The 21,094-nt window shown below is 34.3% G+C and overlaps 3 protein-coding genes and 1 non-coding gene across 5 annotated transcripts; 2 read left to right on the forward strand and 2 right to left on the reverse strand.

Annotated features, from left to right (window-relative positions):
- Nucleotides 1-527: 527 nt before the first annotated feature.
- Nucleotides 528-4,793, reverse strand: LOC145580927 (putative aminotransferase TAT2). The gene is made up of 7 exons (XM_081638010.1): nt 4,342-4,793; nt 2,492-2,831; nt 2,166-2,384; nt 1,777-1,836; nt 1,450-1,605; nt 983-1,076; nt 528-793 (listed from the first exon to the last, which is right to left on the reverse strand). The coding sequence occupies exons 1-7, from the start codon at nt 4,701-4,703 to the stop codon at nt 672-674; spliced, it is 1,353 nt and encodes a 450-aa protein (XP_081494136.1). The 5' UTR covers nt 4,704-4,793; the 3' UTR covers nt 528-671.
- A 6,398-nt stretch (nt 4,794-11,191) lies between these two features.
- Nucleotides 11,192-11,264, forward strand: TRNAA-AGC (transfer RNA alanine (anticodon AGC)). The gene has a single exon. It is a non-coding gene; the product is annotated as a tRNA-Ala (tRNA).
- A 444-nt stretch (nt 11,265-11,708) lies between these two features.
- On the forward strand, nt 11,709-15,728 carry LOC145580933 (uncharacterized). 2 transcript variants are annotated; one of them, XM_081638020.1, is made up of 6 exons: nt 11,907-11,921; nt 12,015-12,124; nt 13,253-13,352; nt 13,505-14,109; nt 14,714-14,822; nt 15,286-15,728. In XM_081638020.1, the coding sequence occupies exons 3-6, from the start codon at nt 13,345-13,347 to the stop codon at nt 15,326-15,328; spliced, it is 765 nt and encodes a 254-aa protein (XP_081494146.1). In that variant the 5' UTR covers nt 11,907-11,921; nt 12,015-12,124; nt 13,253-13,344; the 3' UTR covers nt 15,329-15,728. The 2 variants fall into 2 exon arrangements, with proteins under 2 accessions (XP_081494142.1, XP_081494146.1); XM_081638016.1 differs by lacking the exon at nt 13,253-13,352 and having other exon boundaries at nt 11,709-11,921.
- A 289-nt stretch (nt 15,729-16,017) lies between these two features.
- Nucleotides 16,018-20,963, reverse strand: LOC145594197 (uncharacterized protein At1g32220, chloroplastic-like). Its single transcript, XM_081650533.1, has 7 exons — nt 20,673-20,963; nt 19,397-19,496; nt 19,209-19,297; nt 19,004-19,059; nt 17,799-17,945; nt 16,990-17,115; nt 16,018-16,552 (listed from the first exon to the last, which is right to left on the reverse strand). The coding sequence occupies exons 1-7, from the start codon at nt 20,792-20,794 to the stop codon at nt 16,272-16,274; spliced, it is 921 nt and encodes a 306-aa protein (XP_081506659.1). The 5' UTR covers nt 20,795-20,963; the 3' UTR covers nt 16,018-16,271.
- Nucleotides 20,964-21,094: the final 131 nt, after the last annotated feature.

Genomic DNA, 21,094 nt, shown 5'->3' on the forward strand with positions numbered 1-21,094 from the left:
CCAGGCCAAATTTGGCCCGATCATTTTGAACGGGTTTGGGCATGAACTTTTTGGCCCCGGCCCAGCCCGAGAAACAGGCTGAATTTTTCGACATTGACCCAATCCAACCCATCCACTGATCACCTTTAAGATTTTGAAGAATTGCTGTGAAAAGTTGTATAGCATTTAACATTCCTTACACAAATTCTGCCAATAAAATCAAGTTTGGGCTCATTAGCTAGAAACAAGAGATTTTGAAGCATCAATACCTTATTTCTGTAGTTCAGTTCAGTTCAGCTCCAATCAGTTCAGTAAATATGAACACGCCCTTAGCAGAGTTTTAAATAGCACTATTTAGTGTGAAGACTAACCCACAAATTCAAAATAAGTTGCTTTATATTTCCATCCATTTCAACATATCATCCTCAACATAAATCAAAAGGAAGATAACAGTGAACATCTTAATTAAAATTATCGATTACATAAATTAAATTGAAGATCAAGAAAATTTTCCAAGAGTCTTGAAACCCAAAATCAAATGCCAAACAACCACTTTTTAAAAATGGTACGTAAGAAGGTAGAAGAGATAATAATTAACCTAGGCGCAAAGGAAACATCCCACCCATTACCCATACCTAACAATTAATTGTTTTGTCACTCTTCCTAAAAAGGAAAATTTAAGAAAATCAAAGTTATTTGTTTGTTGTAGCATGTCTTTGACAAAATGCCTTCAATCTCTCAAGTCCATCTTCAAGAGCTGTTGGCTCCAACGCAAAAGTTATGCGCAACCAATTCTTTGCTCCCATTGTCACACCTATTCAACGTCATAATAAATTAAATAACCGAAGATATTAATTACTTGGTCCAAAAATTAAATGTTGGGTACACGCCAAAATGTGTTATACACAGAGGTGATATGATGTTACTTCCGTTTAAAATAACTTTAATAGCGTGATAATTAATTTCGGATAAAAGTATAAATGTAAAATTTGAAATTTCTTACCTGGTAGGATGATCATCTTCTCCTCTTTGGCAAGCTTAATACAAAAATCAATGTCGTCAATAATTCCATCTAATTGAGACAAATCGAGTTTGACCTGCAACATGCATGCCATATAGCAGCCATAAGTCATACTACAGTAGTACATACTTAAAAGCATATTCTAGATTTTGTATTTGACTAGTATCAAGTTATACTGTTAAAACATTAATTAGTTTAGATTTTATATTTGACTAGTATCAAGTTAGACTGTTAAAAGTTGAAAACAACATCATCAAATGATGGCCCTCTTTAGTCGAAATTAGTGTATTTTATACTACCAACGTGACAACAACATTTCTATTATATATAATCATAAAAAAAAAATATATTGGTCGAAAGTTAAGGTGACCTAATGTATTTATTAGATGTAATCTCAATAATATATTTGAAGCGTGGAAACATGTTTTATGATTAAATTTGTTCCTTACCATCACAAACATGGATCCTTCTGGTTTATATGGGCAAATGAGGCATGGAATCTCCTGAAGTTTGTCATAGCAAATATCTGCATCATTCTTTAGAATGTTGATGACTCTTGAAAAGAATTCCTTGCTTGTTTTTTCAAGAATTTGAGGAACTGCCCCCTGAAAATTGTGGGAATAGAGACAAAGTTTAAGAATTTCTAAACAATGTGTGAAAATAGGATCTAAATGAGATAAAATATAATGTAACAAGTATTTGTTTCGTTACAAATATCGTTCCAATAATGTAGAAAATGTGTTACAAATAATGTATAAAATGCTCAAATGTGTAACCTGAATGAAGGAAGCAGGGTCAGCTGATATGCTTGCAATACGCTTAATGCTCTCCATGACCTAATACAACCAAAACCAAAGATAACCATGAGTACCTAGCTTAGTTTGAATAGTACAATTTCATTTTGGAGTACAATATAAAATTATCTACAAGTAATAATACATCTATGCAACATGGTACTGATATGTTGGTATGCGTAACTAATACGGAGTAAGTAATAACTCATGGGACAAAACGTATATAAACTCTAAGGAGTTCACTTGAGGGGTCCAATTCAAGGCGACCTTAATGATGAGATTCAATCCCACAACCACTTTTATATTTACATTCTTACGAAGAAATGAGAGTACAGAGTATGTAACGAAAAGAAGTTAATTGGTACACGTACCCCATATTTTTGCAAGATGCCATGAGTATCATTTGTGACAAGCCAACCAAGGCGCCAACCAGGAACTATCCATCGCTTGGATAATGACCCAACAGTGATGACTGGAACAATGTTTCCAAACACACCCATTGGTACAAATGGGTTGCTTCCAAAGGTAAGGTGACCATAAACTTCATCACTAATCACCAAAATCCCAAGTTTTTTCGCAACCTCTGCCACCTGTCAACGCAATGGATTAAACATTTGTTCACTTATATATTAGAGATTATTTTTGACAAGAAAGTCGATTTAATATAAATGTCTAGCACATTATTTCCGTATTATACCTTTTGTAAATGGTTATACGTGAAAACGTTACCACAAGGGTTTCCAGGGTTAACAATAACCATAGCCACGGTATTGGCATCAGCCAAAGCTTCAATAGAATCAAGATCGACTTCCCAACCATTTTTCGGGACAAGATCAAAGTGACGTGTTTCAAGTCCGATATGAGCCGAAAAAACTTCATAGTACGGGTAGCCGGGTCTAGGTAGCAATACATTAGCACCAGGAGAAGCAAGTGAAGTAAGTGCAATATCAATTGCTTGAGTACAACCTAGTGTAAGGACTACATCATTTGCGGAAAGATCATAGGGAAGATCATGAGAAAGGTACTCTGCCACAGCCCTGTTCAAGAACAACCAACAAATTTTGAGTAACACATCAAGGTAATATCAGAGAAATTAAATGCAACCTTTAAATGTGCAATTTGTACGTATGGTTGGATTAGTTAAGAGTAGGCAGCAAAATATTAGGAGGGACCAAAATTAAAGTATGCAAATATGGTCCCTAATTTAAGCATTAGAATTACTGACGACATTCTTTCACATATTTAATCGTGTAAACTACTCCATCAACTCCCCCTTACAAAACATGTGACATTAGGTACATTTTCGTCCACAAATACTAGTCGTGTATGCTATCAAGGTGAAAAATATTTCGTAATAAGAGTAATCTGACATAAAATCTTCGTAATACAGACAATTTAGAAATCTCTAGTTTAGACTTAAAAAAATGTAATGGTCTATATTGTTGGATTCGAATTTTCCAAATTCCAACATTAGTATGATATCGATTTGGATGTTAGGATCAGGATAGTGCGAGAGTGCTTCAACATTAGTATGATCTCTAGTTTAATCTTCTTGCAAAATCTTCCCATCAAAATTTTAATTCAATTCAATAATGAGAGATTGAGAAAATATGACAATTAAAACAAAGAGACTTCCTCAACAAAAAATTTACTTTAAAAAAATTTCTATGGCAAGTCATATTTAAGTATGTCTTCTTTCATTCACATATGTAAGACGCGACTAATCATTAAAATGATCAATTTGTTACTCAATGTTAGCATATTGCAATAAAATTTGTAAAGCAAATTCTTGTAATTGTTGTAAATAACAGGTTTAAAAGCCTTGAATCAATTTCTCCTTACGAGCTTTACAATGATCTTTTGATACTCATTTTCTAATTCTTGTAACATCACATTAATTGCCATCTTAATAAGCATATTGTAACATTTCTTTTTATGTTACAAAGTATTATTTCGTATTTCTCTTATCTTATCAGATAAATTCATAAACTTATAAGATACACACTAGAAATCGTATATTGAGCAAAAAATTTATGTGAATCAGTCTCTTATACTTGAGCCAGGAGCGCGATTGAATCTCAATTTCAAGGTTATATTTATTCCTCTTTGCAATTTCTCTACTCTATTAATTTATCCGTACGTGTTGATATACCCTTAATTCCAAGAGAATACTCTAGTCAACCAAGTCCAAATCTTGTTAGTTTTAAATTTGGGGGAGCGGGGTTCCGACCTTAATGTTCAATTCTCGTACAACTAATTAGCTAGTAATTAGTTAATTACTCAACGTGTTGACAGGACTATCATTAGACTACGTCAAGTAAGAATTTGGGAAATTTTCAAAGCATGATTATTCTGATTTTCTGCAATTAAACCTATTCAATAGCTGTTTTTTTGACAAAATCTTACCACTTGCAAAAACAAAACAGAAAAAATATTGTACGTACACTTATGTTATTCTAAAATTACTAATTACAATAACTCAAAGTGACTAATAATTTATTTAATTAATTATTAACAAAAAAAAAATCAAGAGAAGAGGAAACATACTTTCTAGCAGGAGGGAGGCCAACGGCGGTGCCATAGGAGTTAAACTGACCGGAGCTAAGAGCATCAACAACAGCAGCCTCGGCGTTTCGACAAGTCCGAAAACAGGGGAAAATAGAAGGATCACCATGAGCTAGAGCAAGCATTGGCCTTTGATCATGAGGGTTTAAATTCTCCATAATCATAGTCCTAGCTTCTCTAACCGTAACACCTCTACTCGTATTTTTCGTACCATTTGTATTCGTATTTTCGGCTTTTGCTATTACTGTGCACCCACCATTGTTGTGATTGTAACTATCTTCTTTACCCTTGAATCTCCATGTTTTGTTCACACCATTAACGTTTGTTGTTCCACCGTTTTCCATTTTTTTTTTTTACTCTCTTTTTCTTGTTTTCTCTCTTTTTTATTTTGTTCTTTTCTTTCGGTTTACTCGTTTATAATGTTGTCTCTCAACAAATGTGCCTTTTTATAGGAAATTCAAATCTTCTATTTTATGTCTATTTTATACCACAACATGCTTTTTTTGTTATTTTTTTTGGAAAAAATAATTCTTTTTATTGACTTGATATTTTTATAATGTTTGGTTGTTGGAAAGGAAATGAAATAATAAATATAAGGAAACTTTAGAGTAAATTTTCAATCGTACATTTTGCCTGATTTGTTACTAAATATGAAAATTTGTTTCTACATTGATTAAATTATTTTCCCTATTGCTGTTGATTTCAATTTGATTGACTAAAATCCCTTTTATTTCATTCTATCTTTTTTTTTTCCTTTCATTTACAATATAGATTCTAATCTTTAATTTATATTTACAAATTACAACTTATTACAAATTAATACACAGTAATTTTTTTAAAAAAATTTTTTACGTCGAAACGACTTTAGAATAGAGTGTAAAGTATTTAGTTAGTTTGTTTTATATTTCCACAAAGAAATAGAAAGTGATGTGTTTAATGTACGTACAATAATTTTTTCATACTTGTGCACGTGTTTGTGTTATAGAAAGGGACATTGTACTTGTGCAAAATATGATTGATAAAATTTATTTATTTCCTCTGAAAAAGGGTCTTAGGGAGATATAATTTAGAGAAATGACCGATATATATATGACACTGCTAATATAATGGTGTAGAATTTACTATTCTATACATTTGTACGTAATCATAGCTAACTTTAGTCTTTGTTAATTAAGACAAATAATATGACCATTGAATCAAAATAAACTTCACATGCCTATTTTAAAGAGTATAGTAAAAGAAGATATTGTCAAAATAAAGCAATTGGACATTCTATTTGGCTTAGTATACTCCAATAACATCAATAGATTAATTGTAAGTTACTATCAAAATAGTTGTAAGGTTGCCTAGTGCATGCCATTTCAAGAAGTGGTTTCTTAGTGCCAAGTCCATGCCGCACGTACGTAAGACCAGACAAATGATGACCTATATACGTACATAAGACATAGTACATATACAAGCTTGACAATTTTTCTTTAAAAATTAATCAAATTGAAGGAATTATTTTCTTGCAAACATTCACTATTTTAGTTTACTCACTAATTATTTTAGTATTTATTGAATTTTTAAAATATTGTTTTTTTTTAATGTGTTTAAATATCCATAAGGACCGATGATGGAATCGTACGTTCTTAGGATATCCTGCAAATTAGAGGAAAGTTTTAATCAACTGAGTTAACCCTCACTCTCAAAATATTCTGTAAGTCATTGTCTCTCACACTCAATAGTATATGTTGTCTGTACTTGTCTTAGGTTACAGTTGAATTCGAGTCGTCGAGAAACCACATTTCTGACTAGCTGCCCTAAGCAAGGAATTTTGTTGGACTTATAAGTCATATAGCAATCAAAACAATGGGTGTGATACGAAATCTAGCCTTTTAATGAACCAAAACAGACAGCCAATTTAAAATTAAGTAACACACCTTCTTCGATGGTACTTCTAACAACATTAATTAATCATATAATTAACGATTATTCCGGATTCAACGCCACCTTTGTTGATGCCAAGACCAAGGCGTATTGAATTGAAGACATTTAGATAGAAGATAGGATTAACAACATTAATTTGCGTTTTTTCCAAGTTTAGTTTAACTGTTTGAGACTTTGAGGCGGTGGTCTTTTACTTAGATTTGTGATGGTACGTAGTCATAATGTTATATACATAGGACTATGGGACGTTTGAGATAATTAGGGCATGTTCTCTTACGTTGAAATTTAGTTCAGTTCACTTCAGTTCAGTTCAGCTGAGTTCAGTCAATGAGAACAGACCCTTAGTAACCCTTATTATTATTATTATTATTATTTGTATTAGTGACTTTCTTCATATGAAAAGTTGGTCACTCTCGGATCAACTTCAAACACTAATATTTCTAAGGAAAAATTGTCAGGAACTACATGCTTAATAGGGGTATTTGGAAACAACTATCCACTAAAAAATTTTATCAAAAAAACTACCCCCTAAATTTAAAAAGTTAGAGTAGCACTACCCATTTGCATTTTCCGGCGAGAAAGTCCGACGTGTAGGGCCACTTTTTCAATTTTTCTTCTGAAAATTCCTAATTGAAGAAGTGAAAACAAGTAGGGTATGCAATTCATAGGTAATTCTTTTCTTTTAATCCATTAATTATGAATTTTGATGTTAGGGTGTAACGATTATTAGAAAAATTCGGGTTCTTAGAAATTGGGGATAATTTGAAATTAAATTGGTTGAATTTGTTGCTTTTAATTCAATTTGGTTATCTTAGGGTTACGAATTATGGTCCAATTTGCCATTGCATCGTGTCTTTTCAGAGAAAAATTGAAAAAGTGGGCCCATGCGCTGGACATTCTCGCCGGAAAATGCAAATGGGTAGTGGCGTAGTGCCACTCTAACTTTTAAAATTTAGGGGTAGTTTTTTTGATAAAATTTTTTAGTTGGTAGTTGTTTCCAAATACCCCTATTAAGCGTGTAGTTCCTGACAAATTTTTCTATTTCTAATTTTAGGATGTAGGTATATACTGATGTATGAGTAGCAAAATATAAGTGTTTTGCTTTAAAATTAGTGGATAAGCTATTAGCCTATTACTCCGTAATGTGTAAGAGGTGTTGATCAAAAGCCCCATTATTAAAAATTGAAAAAAAAAAAAACTACTTTAAATGTTCTTTATGTTCAAAACATAGTTTTCAATGCCACATTATTGCCGATCAGACATCAAAGGGAAGAGTCTTGTGTTGTCTTACTTGTCTAGCTAGGCCTTCTATTTCGCTATCCTTTTCATAGTGAACCACCATTGTTAGATTTGATTTGAAGCTTGTTGATCATGGTTGCTCATGAGACTAGCAATATAATTTACCTATTCAAGTCAAGCGCAAGCTAAGGTTGCTCATGAGACAGTGAGACTACCCACACTTTGTTTTTATTTTACCAAACTATTCAAAACACCAAAATTAAATTCTCTCATTTTGAAAATGCATAACTAATAATAGGTAATTGAAAATAAAAGCTCTATTAATATTTGCTAGGGATCTAATACTATAAGTACAATTGCTAGTTTAAATTTTAAAGAAGGTTTTTTTTCTCAATTTTCTTATTAATGTTAAACGCATGGGAATTTACAACTTTGACACTGTTTCAAATTACGTTGTTGATAGAATTTGTTACGTACATCCGGGTGTATGGTACACTCAGGTCACTTGCTCATTTAATCAACAAATGAGCAAATAATTATTTATTTCATTTGTTGATTTAATGAGTTAACTGACCCCGAGTGTACGGTACACCTGGGTGTACATAACAGGCTCTCTGTTGTTGAAGTATATCGTACCAAATAACACATGTAAATAAGTGTCTCATATTGGTTGAAGATGAGAGAGTTACTCACTTTATAAGGCTAAGAAGTTAGTCCTTCTATTGTCATATGATTTTGGGATGGAACCTTCTTTGATCACCAATATTATTTTCTTTTTCTTTTTTGTCATATGGATCAATTTTTTTTTTGCTAGCCGCATATGAGTCAGTTTATGATTAATTAATAATAGAGCTGTCAAAAGTTGACCCAACTCGAAATACCGACTCAGGTCACTTGGTTCAAATTCGCCTGGAAATAAAAATTGCCCAAATTAAAATGTTTCGTATGGTCCCTAATACCCTCCGAGAGTCCAATAGGCTGGGTGGAACCATCCAATTTGCCTTTAAACGACCAATTTACCGATTTACAACTTGCACCGATTTCATTAAATCAAGCCTACCACGAACATTTATGGCAACATATAATGATCATATATGGTTTCAAACGGCATTATATGACCCCGAGATGTATCCCCTAAAATCTCAAGGTTGTTTGACACCGTGCCCCGAAATCTCAAAAGTTTCTCAAAAAGCGTGGATATTAGCCTTCAATTTTGGAATTTTTTGACTTTTTTTCGCCCGAAAATAAAAATTATCGAAATGTTTACCATGGTTTTTAATGCCCTTCTGTAGTCCAATTAGGTGGGTGGAACCATCCAATTTGCATTTAAACAACCAATTTACTAATTTACAACTTGCACTTATTTTATTAACTCAAACCTACCACGAACATTTATGAAAACATATAATGGTCATTTATGGTTTCAAAAGTCATTATATGACCCCAAGATGTATCGAATAAAATCTCATTTCTTTTCTACACCTGGCCCCGAAACTTTCGAAATTTCTCAAAAAGCATGGATATTAGCCTTCAATTTAGGATTTTTTTAACTTTTTTTCGCCCGGAAATAAAAATTTCCGAAATGCTTACCAGACCATGATCCCAAATACCCTGTGGGGGTCCAATTGGGTGGGTGGAACCATCCAATTTGCCTTTAAACGACAAATTTAATTACCGGTTTACAACTTGCACCGATTTCATTAACTCAAGCCTACAACGAACATTTATGATAACAAATAATGACCACATATGGTTCCAAACGACATTATATGACCCCGATATTTATTCCCTATAATTTCGAGACTTTTAGACACCTGGCCCCGAAAACTCCAAAATTTCTCAAAAAACGTGGATTGGCCTTCAATTTTGGAATTTTTTGACTTTTTTCGCCTGAAAATAAAAATTGTCGAAATGTTTACCATGATCCCTAATACCCTCCGAGAGTCTAATTGGGTGTGTGGAACCATTCAATTTGCTTTTAAACGGCCAATTTACCCGTTTACAACTTGTTGTATCGATTTCATTAATTCAAGCCTACCATGAACATTTATGACAACAAATAATGATCATATATGGTTCCAAACGGCATTATATGACCCCGAGATGTATCCCATAAAATTTCAAGACTTTTCGACACCGGACCCGAAACCTCCGAATTTTCTCAAAAAGCATGGATATTAGCCTTCAGTTTTGGAATTTTTTGACTTTTTTTCGCCTGAAAATAAAAATTGCCGAAATGTTTACCATGGTCCCTAATACCCTCCGGGAGTCTAATTGGGTGTGTGGAATTCAATTTGCTTTTAAACGACCAATTTACTGGTTTACAACTTGCATCGATTTACCAGTTTACAACGGTCGATTTAATTAACTTGCACCGAACCCGACTTGAAATGAACCTGACTTGTTACTAACCTGACCCGAATTCAACCTGACTTATTACTAACCTGACCCGAATTCAACCCGACTAGAATTTTTAACCCAACCTGTTACAAATCCGACCCGAAATCAAACCGACTTGTTATTGACCTGACCCAAATTCAACCCGCCCCGAATTTTACCATACCTATTACTTACCCAACCCAAAAATTAAACCCGATCTGTTACTAATCCGACTCGAAATTAACACGACTTGTTATTGACCCGACCTAAATTCAACCCAATTTGTTCCTGACTTGATTTCTAATCACTTTCAATGCAATTTAGATCACCTTATTATTGTTGATCCAAGCATTTTGTCTAGGGAGACCAAGTCGGTCCAGGCAGCAAAAGAAATGAGCATCATCCTCAAATTTAAGAGTTAGGTATAGTATATATTTGTTGTATGGTCAAAGGAAATAATTAGCTTGATAAAAATGATAATTATCTATTTATAGTTAGTTGAACCCGAATATGACCTGACTTGAAAATGACTCGACTTGATTGTAACCAGCAAATTATTAACTTGAACACAACCCGACTTGAATCCGAGAATGACCCGACTTGAAAATGACCCAACCTGATTATAACCCGCAAATTATTGACTTGAACCGAACCCGACTTGAACCCGAGAATGACCCGACCTGATTATAATCCGCAAATTATTGACTTGATCCGAACCCGACTCAAACCCGAGGATGACCCGACTTGATTCTAACCTGCAAATTATTGACTTGAACCAAACCCGACTCGAACCCGAGAATCACCATAACCCGTTTTAACCCGAAATCAAACCGACTTGTTATTGACCTGACCCAAACCCGATAAGAAGTATGACCCGACTCAAGCATGACCCAACCCAAACCCGACCTGCATAGATTATGGAATTAATCTGAATTGACCTGATCCGAGTTGAGTCGACCCACTCTTAACCGATCCAAACTCGACCCGTTTACCCAAATTTACAACTATAAATTAATAAGTGATTTTTTGGTTCTTCTTTATTTAGAGAATTTCATATTCCTAAAATTTGGTCACCTCTAAGAAGAACAGCATGAAAGAAACAAGTAGATCGATCGTGATTCGTGTGGATAAAGCGCAACAACTTAACAAACAAGTAACGCATGACTCATGACAAACATGGAATCGAACGCACTAGATAAATTTAAATAGCTGAGTCATGGCGTGGAGTGTCTGGGATTTTAAGTATTAGTATAATAATATTAAATGACATCATTTAGTCATCTCAGGGGATGTAGCTCAGATGGTAGAGCGCTCGCTTAGCATGCGAGAGGTACGGGGATCGATGCCCCGCATCTCCATTTTTAATCCAAATACTCATACTCATAGTTTGATATTCTTAATTGTAACTTGTCATTACTTTTTTTAAAAAAAAATCCAAATGAAGATGTATACATCCAAAAGAAGAATGTCATTACTCCTTGTAAGGGCAATATTATTGATAAGGAATAAACTAAGGGCCTATTCTGATTTATTAAATTGAGCTGATTGAAACTCAACTGAATTTAGCTAATTAAAGCTGAACTGTATTGAGCTAAACTGAACTGTTTGTAAGAGAAGGAAATTGGAAACTAAACTAAATTGATGGGAGCTGAATTAAACTGAACTGAATTGAATTAAACTGAAATAAACTCAAGTGAACAAACCCTAAATAAATCTCTAACGAGTGATCGGGGTAGACGGTTTGAGTTAAATTCGAGGATTAGGCCATTTAGGGGTGGACGGGTGAAGGGAAAGGTAATGTTTGTACATGTAACTTTGTAAGCCAAAAATTTTATCCCACCTCTGGAAAAATACAAATTTCTAAGTTGTAACTTTCTCTCTGCAAAAGTGCAAACTCGCCGCCTCGATAAATCGTAGAGAAGGAAAAACTGAAAAAGAGTATGGGAAAAGAGAGTGAATTGTGGGATGATTCTGCTCTAATTAATGCTTTCGATGAAGCCATTTCCAAGTACAAGGTACGGAGTAAATAGTACTATTTTTCTCTCTACTATTTTTGCTCTAAATTTGCAATTCTTGATTTCTAATCCTTCATTTTTTTTGTGAAGCAGAAAATGCACAAAAAAGGGTACAAGGAAAATCCGAATACTTCTTCTGCAGATATCAAATGCAGCAGTTCTGATGCTCCCTCTGTAGTTGATGCTACTCAAGAACAGAACAGGTTTGGCTACCCTGCTTAATTTAATTTTTTAGGGTTTTATGTTTGTATTTTACTTTATTTGTGTAAAATAAGATTACCCATGATTTATAATTTGTTGGGTGAGGATTTTTTTATGAAAGTAGCAACTGGGATGATTTGTTTAGCAGGCTAGGTTAATGTTTTTAAGGAGTGATATTTTGTAGTTACATATATGGAGTGATTATTTGGGATGTTCGGAAAAAGTTGTCACCTTTCATAGAATAATCATCGTTTGTTGTTTCATAGATGCCCATATGGATGATTTGGGGAGTGTTGGAAGGATCCTATGACTAGGGTTTCATAGAAAGATTTATTTTGTATCTTTGATTATGAGGGTTTGGAATTTGATGACAATCATTTCTTGATGGAGGTAGAGTGAAGTAGTTATATAATGGACTAGAAAGAGCAGTGCTTATTGCCCTACTCTGTACTAGTGATCAGGTATCTTATTCTGTGTTACACTTTGGTTAGTGGTCTTGTCGTCTCCACTATGTGTAGCGAACACATGTATCAAGTATGTTGATTGAATTCTCTGTATTCTTTTCTGAAGAATTCGCATGTTCCCAAAGGATCCGATCCCAATTTTTGTGCACTCCCAAGTTATAATTTTGAGTATCTGACATAGGTGTTTCATGTTTGAGGTCAGATGGAAACTCTATGTAGCATAGCTGACAGGCTTGAGTCCTTTAACAAGGTGTCCAAAGGGTAAATATTGTCTATCATCAGGGAACTTTTAGCCGTATTTGTCATGTTTTGGAGGTTTCAAGTTGCCAATCTTTTGAAGCAATGGATTTCTAAATTTGATGCTCAAGCTTATGGAAAAAAATGATTGTATATTAATTTTCTGTAATAGTTTACTGGAATGTAATTACTTTCAGTTCCATGTTGTGTTCATCTCGTCTATGATTAAGATTTACAAACCACTTCCGTAAATTCTAGTTTCTGAAAGTAAGAATTATGCACAGGCTGATGCTCTTTAATACAATATTGGTGAAAGTAGAGCCAACATTAATGTAACGTAATACTTATACTTAATCTGAAGTATTAATATCAATCTTTTCAAACGAAAAAAGATAGTCTCTTGAAGCTTTTCATTGTGAATACTTGTAGGAAGTGCCGGAAGACTACCATTTCATGTAACTTGACCGTTATCATGCTTCATTACCTGCAAGCAACATAACTACTCTGATGGGATTATATTGATGCCATGGTGAATTGCTGATATCGAAGCGGTATTAGAATGATTAGGATTCTTTTTTATAATATTGCTTGATAGTAATTTTAAGTGGTTGGTTCATTTGTTTTGTATTTAAACTCTGTTACTCGCTCTAAATTTGCTACCACTTCTATTTTCGTGTAAAGTAATCCAGAAAAACTTGATGAGGGGAATGTTAATGGCCAACTTGCTACACCAGAAGTGGAAGAGACTGAAAGTCTGGAAACAGCTAAAGGAAATGAAAATGCAGATTCAAAAGTTCCTGAAGAACATGCACTTGGGTCCAGTAGTTTGCCCCTGCAGGATCAGTCTCAAAATCATTCTACCTCCCTAGACATGGATGAATACAATCAACTATATAAACAGTATTATGAAGTTGAGGAACAAAGGCAAAATATTCTACAGAAGCTGCAGAGCTTCAATAATTATTATTCTTATCCTAGTGAAGTGCCTGTTTCTGGCTTGGAGTGGGGCGCCAATTCTGTTACCCAAGAATATCAATCCTCTGCAAGTCAAGTGCCTTGTGGGACAATGGTTGTTTCTTGCTGCCCATATGCTGGTCAATGCAACATGGCTTCTTGCTCTTCAGTTCCCTGCCCTTTGGCTGGTGTTTCCACTAGTACTCTTTGTGTCAATTCTCCGGCAATAGAAGATAAGGGAAAGCATTCGACAGTTGAAGATGCTGATATTGTTAAGATGGCAATGGGAGCTGCTGAAAGAGCAATGTCCACATTGACGAATGGAACTTCTGGTATTTCGGTTTAATGAAAATGTTTATTGTGGTTTTGCGATGTTTTCTGTCATTTTCATCTATGCTAGTGTCAGTTATTGTTAGTTTCACCTTCATTGATACTAGCCAGTTATTGTTGTTTCACCCTCATCTAGGGCTCTAGGCTAGTGTCATTTATTCTTATATGAACCAGAGATAATTTCCCTGTATAGGATGTTAGTGTGCTAACTTGAAATCGGTTTTTTTCTTAAAGACATCATGAAGTTTGTTAATTCTCAGTTTCCTCACGTTTGCAACACTTGAAAATGACGCTCTTATAAAGAAAAGAGGAAGTAGAGGGTTTCACCTACTCTATATTTCCCATCCATCCTTGTTTACCCACCCACATTATGACATATTGCCAGGCATTTCTGGCATTCTGGTTAGTCAAACTTACTGAATGTTAAGTGCTGTAAATTTAAGGAAAAGGAGGAAGTATTTCTGCGTAAGTCCATTTCTTGTTGTAAATGATGTCTAGCTAGGCTTTGTCTTTTCCTTATAATGTGTGCATTCTTATTGATAGAGAGAATAGAGAAGGTATGGTGCTCACTGCTTAGTTTGCTTACACCTTATATATGGAATGCAGACTCAAAAGAGAACAAAATCAACGATGGAGCAGAACAAAGTGCTGCCTCTGGAACTGATCTAAGCACAGTCCTGAATGCGTGGTATTCTGCAGGGTTTTACACTGGAAAGTAAGTATATGATTATCTCCATTGTCACTTAAGTTTTGATTGTGAGTGAATAAGTAGCAAGAGAGTGTTGGATCTGTGAAAGATAAAAGGTTGATTCGATAGAGAGAAGGGGGGATCAGTTGTAAGCAAAGTAGGCAATACGAAGATAACTTCGAGACATCGGGATTGAGAGAGTGTATGATCAATATTGATTGTACACCAATGCATGTGTGTTTTTTGCAAGATGTTTTTTGCAAGAGAAGGGGGGATCAGTTGTAAGCAAAGTAGGCAATACGAAGATAACTTCGAGACATCGGGATTGAGAGAGTGTATGATCAATATTGATTGTACACCAATGCATCTGTGTTTTTTGCAAGATGTTTAGTATTGTTTACCCCCCAACATCATATGCCTGTTAGCAGCTCTATGTTATTTGCAGTATGTTACGTACTTCTTACTAATGAAAAACTTCAATTTATCGCAGGTATTTAACAGAACAGTCTCTAGCTAAGAAGCAACATGATTAGATGTTATTTGCATTCTTGTTGCAGCAAGCTATGTCGTCCAGTATGATTTAAACTTGAGAAAACATTTCTTCTATAGTGAATCATTCAAGTAGGCAGCCAACAAAGTGGAATTTCTTTTGTTTATTTCCAAATCCTCAATGATGAATGTGCCATTAAGCTTCTCCAAGCTTCAATATTTTTATGTCTAGCTGTGTTACTTTGTTGCCTTCCGTAATCGGATTTCCTATGAACTCGTGGTCTGTAAGCTTCTTACTTGGTTGAATGAAAATGACTGGCAATTTCCAAGTTTATTAGGGTTTTTTTGATGTGTATACAATTTATGAACAGAATTTGAAGGGGCGTCTTCGTGTTTGACATACATATCAGAAAGTATAATACAAACACAAGCACTTGAATATAACTTTTTTCTCTCGTGTTTCAACTGTTTACATTGCTTTATTTTTGTACTTGAAATATTTCATTATTATAAGTTTCTAGAAAATACGCATGAGAATGATTTGGTCGTTTAGACCTTCAACTGTGTACTTCTGAAATGCACGGATTTGCAACGCTTGCAGAGCTCACAGTTCTTCCAAACAGTAGCCTAGATTAAAACCCAACTAGGATTGAATAATTATTATATATAAGTTAGATTAAAACAGGCCTAGATTAAAACCCAACTAGGATACAAAAGAAATACAGGAATGACATGTAAGAAAAGGAGGCATAAAGTTTTACAGTATAAAAACCAAGGTGACATTTCTGGCATAAATTTAGCAGCCAAGAAATGACAAAAATTCATATAATTTCCTTTAGTTTTACAGTATGATTGATATACACATTAGTACATTACTATGAGGCCTAAGAAAGAGTATTGCTCATGGATTTACAAGCCTACAGTTCCATACTATAAACTCAGTATCTGGCAAATCCAGTGATGCAGAGACGTCATCAATTCAGTTGGTCACACTTTCACATTCTTTGCAGCTTGTTTAATTTGATCAATTGTAAAAATGCCGAACATGCCATCATCTCTGACAGCGTTAATTACTGCCAGTGCAACATCATCAACGTTGACAGGTGGTGCCAAAAGTAAGTCTGAAGCAGGAAGAAAATTTAAAGGTCTAACAAAGTTCTCCGTAGCATTCAGAATTTTCTCCCATGGCTCCCCAATCAAATCAAGAGGGATCTCAAAGCCATCTACCCTTCTCTTACCATATATGAAACCTGGCCTTAGTATAACCCCTGAGGAAATTCAGATTCAAAAAAGACATAAGCACAGCCTCCTTGATTAAAAGAAACGGACATATCCACATAGCATTACATGGAAAGGCCATACAGCTTAAAGCGTGTACAAGAACAAAACAATTTGAAGGGGTAAGATTGTAATGAGAGCAGTAACTCCCTTAGTTTAGAGAAAAAGATTATATATTAGTATGGTGTGCCTCCATTAGTTCTACCTGGAAATTTTATGGTCAACAAAACAAGTATGAACCCATTACTTGTTGATAAAGGAACTTCCAGAGAGAAAAAAGTGAATCAGAACTCAGAAGATGATCCCAACCACACAAGTTTATTGTTTTATTTCTAACCTTTTTAAGTTTCAAGATACTTCAACTGGTCAACATAGAAGCAACGAGCATCGACACATGAAAAGAAAATTATCAAGTGGTAGTTATTACCTGAATTGGGGTATCTAGAAAGAATCTCTGATTCAGCTTTCCTCTTTGCAGTAAAGTAACTAGATTCACGCAAGAAGGGTGGCAAATTGTAATCATGAACTGAGATCAAGATGAATTTAGGGACTCCTGCAAATAAAAGTAAGAGAGTAATGAATTAAATGGCCGCATATATCCTAATCTTCCATAAACAACAGGATCAAAATTAGTTGTCTCTATGGTTGTTTTAAAATAAATGGCATATATCTATCTGCATTCCTCCAGTCTGCAACTCTGCATATCCAGCATACATAGGATACGATTGACTTGTTACAGTCGTCCAAACTTTTGTTCTACCTCTAGCCCTATGACCTAGTGACAATGTTCACAATACAATCATGTCATTTTTGAAAAAAATAGTGTGGCATTCTTAGGGAACGCAATATAATTCAATGGCACATATATATTTTCACTGGGAAATTTGAAGAAAACTTGACAATTAAAACCATGTATTGTTACTATCTAAATGATTACCAAACTATTCAAAAGATCATATTCTAAACAAGACACCTTACACCATTAAAAACTGTCACTGAACTGATACACTCCCTGATTACATCCTGAATTTAAATTAGTGCCTTACATGTTAAAGTACAGATAAAATGATATATACTTATCTGTTTTTCCAGAAAATGGTTTCTCTTACTTTGACAAAATTTGGAACACGAACAATAAATAAAAGATTACTATTAATGATGCATAAAAGTGAAAATTATCAGATCAGGGATTACTTTCCTCACTGAAAACATATATAAAGTCACATAGACATTTACCATAATCTTTTGCAGCAGTTACCGCTGCAATATTAGCCTCGCCATTAATCCTTTTCAGCTGCTCCTCATTTCCAAAACCTCCCAAGGTTGAAGCAACAGCAGTGGCTCCAACAAGGATTTCATCCCAATTAGCATAAAATACATCCCCTGTGATATGGAAGATATTAGATACATGTTTCCATGAAAGACCACAGATCTTCACAATTACTATAGAACCTATGTGTCTCGACAAACCACTGTATGTGCATTGCTTTAAGACTGCAATCTCTTAATTGTAATCTAATTGATTAGGAACTATTATACAAGCATAAGAGGTGATAAACCATCCATGGAGCACATCAGCACAGGATAGCATTACAAGAAAGGTTGCTATCCCACGTGCCAGGTAACTATCAAGATAATATTCTGACCACAGAGAACCCAAAGAGACCACTATTTCCCATGCTTCTGCAGACGTGCAACTATCAACAAATCCACAGGTACCAGATTGAAGGAAAGCAATAGTCATTCTAAGGTTCTTGTAAACATTGTCTGACTTATCTGGTCTAAAAAGTATAATGTGTAACCCACATTCCACAACAAACTTCACCAGAGTTGCACAATAATTTTTTATTTCTTCCTTGTTGGAATATTTAATTTTTGGCTTTGAAGATTTGGTCAAGTTTTCTGCAGGAGCTCGCCTACACTAATCTGCAAAGAATAACCATGGCCCAACTAATCCTTTAAATTTAGCAAAAGAGTAAGTTTCATACATATCTTTTAGTCATATGCCTACTAGTTAGTTGCTAGATTCTGTGTGTATTCTGCTCCTCCTTATGTTGAGTATAGTAAATTCAGGACATATTCATGTTATATATAAAATTACCAGATTTACCACATTCAGCAAGATCTTTCATTATAAAGTACAAATAACTCTACAAAGCAATTTTGTTGAGTAACCGGATTTACCGGAAATATTCATTCAGATTTTGACAGGCAGCAACTTTGTTTGAAAAATTATTAAATTAGTAAATAGAATTTCAGAGAAATGCTACAACATTCATATTGATTTTCTCATTCATTAATCATTAGGCATTAATGGAAGGACAGTATAGATAGTTAGATACCAAGTAGACACAAGATCCAGTAGAATTTCCATTGATCAAGAACTTTAAAAAGTTAACAGTAAGATCAATGTGGTAAGATAGCATGAAAGTGACACATGCCTGGGATCCAAGAAACCTGATCTACCCAAGATTCTGAAATACGAGGCCGTCCTGACCTGCAAAAATTTCATTGAAGCTTCAAGTTCTGTACAGGCAACTAGTAACTTCATATATAAGAAATGGAGTACTAAAGGTATCAGCTATACAAGATTGTGCAAGGCAAGCAAGGAGGAAATTGTCAGTTGAGATGATGAAAAAGTCGCACCTGCTTAAACTTACAACCTCAATGCCTTCTGAAACTGCAGCCTTGCATATGGCAGATCCAACAAAACCACTGCCTCCCACAACAACTAACTATCGAGAAAAGCAGATCCAGAGAGCAAAAACGTTATATAAAGTAACTATCAGTTAAGGTAGAGAAAGAAGATTGATCTAACCCATTCAAATTCATACCTTTTCAGATTTAACATCAGCTGTAACATCTATTGTAGCAGAATTGGAGTTGTCTATGTTTGTTCCTGAATAACTACACTTGACATGACATCTCTTGAACCTGTGATGAGGTAACATGAAAAAAAACATTCTGAATAATTGTTCTATGGCTACTTCTATAAAGCTCAACCATTAATCTTAGTAATCCTTTTTACACATGACTAGAAAAATTGTCATATATAGGACCAAAACGACCAATCAACGAAAGATGTAAATAACTAAACCAAGTCCTTAAGTTTGGTGCATTGAAAAAAAGCCTACTGGGTTTTTGGAGCTACAGACTTTCTTGGTTAGCTTAAATGTAGCTCCTCTTTATAATTTTATATTACAGAGTACAATATATAATGAATTCTTAATCATTGAGAAAATTAAGAATACTATTTATATTACGTTTTCTCCTACTGCATTCTTATAAGCAAACCATGCCTTTACTAACATATCAAAAGGTCCCTCAGCAGTCAGCAGTCTCAGCACACACAATACTCGTTCTAGCATAATTCAGCTGAATAAAGATAACATCGTGAGGTTTGATTTGATCTATGAGGTCCCTTTTAAGATCGGGTAGGTTTATTTCCTTCGATTTCCAGCCCACCCGTCTACTTAACATCAAACCTGATAAACTGACGCCCAAGTTCTAATAACCCTAATCTTTCTCAACAACATTGCACCCAGCTAACAAGGATGTGTATAACTTGCATTTTCGCCTACATTTCATGATTATTGCCTATCATAAACCCACCCAGAAACACTTGCCTTTTCATTTTCTCTCCAGTAAACTAGAGCTTGTACTGCTAATTTGCTACATTTAATCTCCAATAATTTCATATTCATATAATTAACTACAATTCTACAAACCCCTTTAATGCACACAAATTAATCCACCTAAAATCATACAAACTCATAATATATCTGAAATCCCCCTTTTCCATATACTCAAAATTCAATCAAAATCCAAAAAAAAATCATCACCCACATGTACAATGACAACAAGAAAAACATACCCAACAAATTCAATTTTGAAAATAAATAACAAAAAGATAGTTTCAATCAACAGAAATTCACACCCACATGTAAATTTACAATAAGAAAAACATACCCAACAAATTCAATTATGAAAATAAATAACAAAAAGACAGTTTCAATCAACAGACATTCAGTACATTAAAGAGAAAATCATGCAAATGTATAAAAACAAATGGGTAGAGTTATAATTATTTGGGGAAGAGAGAGAAAGTACCGATTGTGAAGAGGCAAAAAAGCTTTAGAGGGGGGATGAGAGAGAAAGAGGAGTCTGCCACTGAAAGATGAACAAGGGGTAAGAGAAATGGTGGGTGAAGATACAACCGAGGACATTGACATCCTCGTCTTCTTTGTTGAGTAATCAAGATTTTGTGCTGAATTTCAGAGAAACAACTTTCAATCCTCTTAAATTTATGAAGAAATTTGGGTTTTTTTTGAGAATTGAATTTCCCACAAAATTTAAGTGGCAAGTGTGGGTTACACAGGTTTTGGTGAAAATAGACCTCTAATTTATTGGCCAAGTTTAAGAAAATTGCAATTTTGCATATTAATAATTTTTTTTTCCAATTTCCTCCTTAATAAATACAAGTAATTAATAAATACTATCATCTAGGTTTTCTAATTGCTTTTTCAATTCAT

This window comes from Chenopodium album, chromosome 2 (genome assembly GCF_948465745.1).
Source record: "Chenopodium album chromosome 2, dcCheAlbu1.1, whole genome shotgun sequence".
NCBI lineage: Eukaryota > Viridiplantae > Streptophyta > Magnoliopsida > Caryophyllales > Amaranthaceae > Chenopodium > Chenopodium album.

Coding starts and splice junctions, on each gene's coding strand:
- LOC145580927 (XM_081638010.1), bottom strand. CDS start 4,703: ATGGAAAACGGTGGAACAACAAACGTTAATGGTGTGAACAAAACATGG. Junction 2,385..2,491: donor CGTATAACCATTTACAAAAG/GTATAATACGGA, acceptor TTGCGTTGACAG/GTGGCAGAGGTTGCGAAAAA. Junction 1,606..1,776: donor ACCCTGCTTCCTTCATTCAG/GTTACACATTTG, acceptor CACAATTTTCAG/GGGGCAGTTCCTCAAATTCT.
- LOC145580933 (XM_081638016.1), top strand. CDS start 11,847: ATGGGAAAAGAGAGTGAATTGTGGGATGATTCTGCTCTAATTAATGCT. Junction 11,922..12,014: donor AAGCCATTTCCAAGTACAAG/GTACGGAGTAAA, acceptor TTTGTGAAGCAG/AAAATGCACAAAAAAGGGTA. Junction 14,823..15,285: donor GCAGGGTTTTACACTGGAAA/GTAAGTATATGA, acceptor AATTTATCGCAG/GTATTTAACAGAACAGTCTC.
- LOC145594197 (XM_081650533.1), bottom strand. CDS start 20,794: ATGTCAATGTCCTCGGTTGTATCTTCACCCACCATTTCTCTTACCCCT. Junction 19,497..20,672: donor TTTTTGCCTCTTCACAATCG/GTACTTTCTCTC, acceptor ACCTCATCACAG/GTTCAAGAGATGTCATGTCA. Junction 16,553..16,989: donor TTCTAGATACCCCAATTCAG/GTAATAACTACC, acceptor GAATTTCCTCAG/GGGTTATACTAAGGCCAGGT.